Here is a 2,594-nt window from a genome sequence, read left to right as displayed (position 1 = left end):
CGAGTTGGAGCATTGACATACTGTAACAGTCCGAAGGTGTTTACAATGTTTTTCATTTCTGGGTTAATACGGATGTCAACTTTGCATACACAATCACCTTCTAGCCATTCCAAGCCAGGTAAGTTAAAATCACCCGCAAGCAAAATAGGCTGCCGGGATGCCTCCGAAACGATGTCAAACAAAGATTGCAACAGTTTTAAATTTGAGTTCGGTGGTCTGCAGAATGATCCAACAGCGTATGAGGAGTTACCAGGTAGGGTGACTGAGCACCAAATTGATTCAACATCGTAGGTATCAAGATCTAGCATAAATGATTTCAGAGAAGAGTGAATTAACAAAAACACCCCTCCACCGAGGCGGGGCCTGTCCTTCCGATAAGCAATGATTTCTTTAGGGAATACTTCACTATCCGTGATAGACGGGTTCAGCCACGATTCTGTGCCAAAAACGATATCAGCCTTGACAGACTCTATCAGACCAGCGAATTCATTGACTTTGTATATTATACTCCTACAGTTTACTACAACGGCAACGAGGTTACGACACACTTGTTTCATTTCCTTTCTATTGCGTCATCGTTCCCTGAATGGAACAACTTCTTTTTTTTCTTTGTCCCACGTGAAGGATTTTCCGTTAGTAATAAGTTTGTCGAAGTCTAGCTTTACCTTGTTTTGCTGTCCGCTTTTTTAACTTTTGCGTATTCCCACAGATGCTTCCGTATTTCTCGGGTATCGGATGAATAATCCTGATCCACACTGTAGGGTGACCCCTTGAACTTATTAGCATTTGACAAGACGTCCTGTTTTTCCTTATATGAAGAAAAATTTACTAGGACTGGCCTTTTGAACCTAACGCTGTAACGACCTACTCGGTGTGCCCTTTGTATCGAATTCAGTTCGATCCCCAGGTTAGTTTTGCAAATATCTTTAACCAAGTTTTCTGATTGAATCCACGTTTCAGAATGGTTTCCGTCATCTATTCCATAGAAGACAAGATTAAGCCTGCGACTTCTGTTTTCAAGATCGACGTTTTTCTTTCGCACGGCAGATACTTGTTGTTCAAGTGATCTTATTGCATTTCCTCGATCCGACACTAATTTATTTACCGTTCCAACCCGTTCCTCGGTTACACCAAGCCTACTGTTTACCTCCGCCAGCATAGCCTCGTGTTTGGCTAACTTGGTACGATGGTATCTAGCTTGCTCATTATTGCTGCCTGACCAGCCTGTAAACTTTTAAGTACCTCCATTGCTGCTTCGGTGAGAGGTCCAGGATTAAGCTCGACATCGCCCCATAGCAACAAAAGAAGAATCAAGTACAGCACTCTATTCACAAAGAGGCGGAAATTTCGGCAAGACACTCGCGCGCACATTCGTCTGCGACGGTGCGCAGTAGCAATTATCGTGGGAGGAGCCGGCAAAGCACATAGCGGACCATGAAGTTGCATTGGATAGTAAGTACTAACCTGCATAACCAACAGTAGTCTTAGCTACGCGTCAGCCAGCGTGCCGGCGCCAAATCCCACGAAGCCAAAATGCTGCGCGGTTAAGTAGGTTCGGTTGGTGTCACGTGGTCCTCGATGCTCAACAGGGACTGGTAGTTCATCGTCGACGAGCGGCTCTTTCAAACGGCGATGTAAGCCGGTGATAACTGGCAACCCGCTGTTAAAGTTGTTTGTCATCGTGGTCCATCCTATTTCGCTTCATGAAGACGGTTTCGGCGAGAGTGGGAGCAGTGCCCGGTCGCCATCCACAACGAGCAAGATCGCTGATCCGATTGCAATAAGGACCTGCATAACCAACAGTAGTCTTAGCTGCGCGTCAGCCAGCGTGCCGGCTCCAAATCCCACGAAGCCAAAATGCTGCGCGGTTAAGTAGGTTCGGTTGGTGTCACGTGGTCCTCGATGCTCAACCGGGACTGGTAGTTCATCGTCGACGAGCGGCTCTTTCAAACGGTGATGTAAGCCGGTGATAACTGGCAATCCGCTGTTAAAGTTGTTTGTCGTCGTGGTCCATCCGATTTCGCTTGATGAAGACGGTTTCGGCGAGAGTGGGAGCAGTGCCCGGTCGCCATCCACACCGAGCAGGATCGCTGATCCGATTGCAATAAGGACCTGCATAACCAACAGTAGTGTTAGCTACGCGTCAGTCAGCGTGCCGGCTCCAAATCCCCGAGCCGCCTCATTTTTTGCTGCTTTGATCGTCGTAAAGACTACATTCGCTCAAGGAACGGAAGAGCACGAGTTGTGCGAGAAAGCACCATACTGTGGCAGCTTTTCCTATAGGGGCGACGGGGGGGGGGGGGGGTGTTTGGGATGGAGAGCAGAGGTGTAAAGCCTACCAATGCCACACAAAACCAACGTGTAATCGAATTGAAGATTTTGTCTGCTTTGAGGTCCTTTAGCCGACGCATGCACAGAGGCTATATTAAATAGACACTCCCCAAGTCTGATCGCATATTTTGGTTTTATTTTGGCCACTGTAAAGCGCCATCTATGGAGCGTCTTAGTTTAATAATTCTTAAATCGGTTTATTATTAGAGGAGATAGTATAAATTGAAATGTCGTGTCACAAACGCTTTCGGGTGGCCCACCTT

The 2,594-nt window shown here is 47.0% G+C and overlaps 1 protein-coding gene across 1 annotated transcript; it reads right to left on the bottom strand.

The window, feature by feature from the left end:
- Positions 1-661: 661 nt before the first annotated feature.
- LOC129385913 (uncharacterized) lies at positions 662-1,371 on the bottom strand. The gene is made up of 2 exons (XM_055073072.2): positions 1,243-1,371; positions 662-1,033 (listed from the first exon to the last, which is right to left on the bottom strand). The coding sequence occupies exons 1-2, from the start codon at positions 1,369-1,371 to the stop codon at positions 662-664; spliced, it is 501 nt and encodes a 166-aa protein (XP_054929047.2).
- Between the last annotated feature and the right edge of the window lie 1,223 nt (positions 1,372-2,594).

Source organism: Dermacentor andersoni, chromosome 7, assembly GCF_023375885.2.
Source record: "Dermacentor andersoni chromosome 7, qqDerAnde1_hic_scaffold, whole genome shotgun sequence".
Lineage (NCBI taxonomy): Eukaryota > Metazoa > Arthropoda > Arachnida > Ixodida > Ixodidae > Dermacentor > Dermacentor andersoni.
Note: the sequence above shows the minus strand (reverse complement) of the source record. Positions and strands in the feature narration are given on the sequence as shown.

Coding starts and splice junctions, on each gene's coding strand:
- LOC129385913 (XM_055073072.2), bottom strand. CDS start 1,371: ATGTGCGCGCGAGTGTCTTGCCGAAATTTCCGCCTCTTTGTGAATAGA. Junction 1,034..1,242: donor TCACCGAAGCAGCAATGGAG/GTACTTAAAAGT, acceptor GCCGTGCGAAAG/AAAAACGTCGATCTTGAAAA.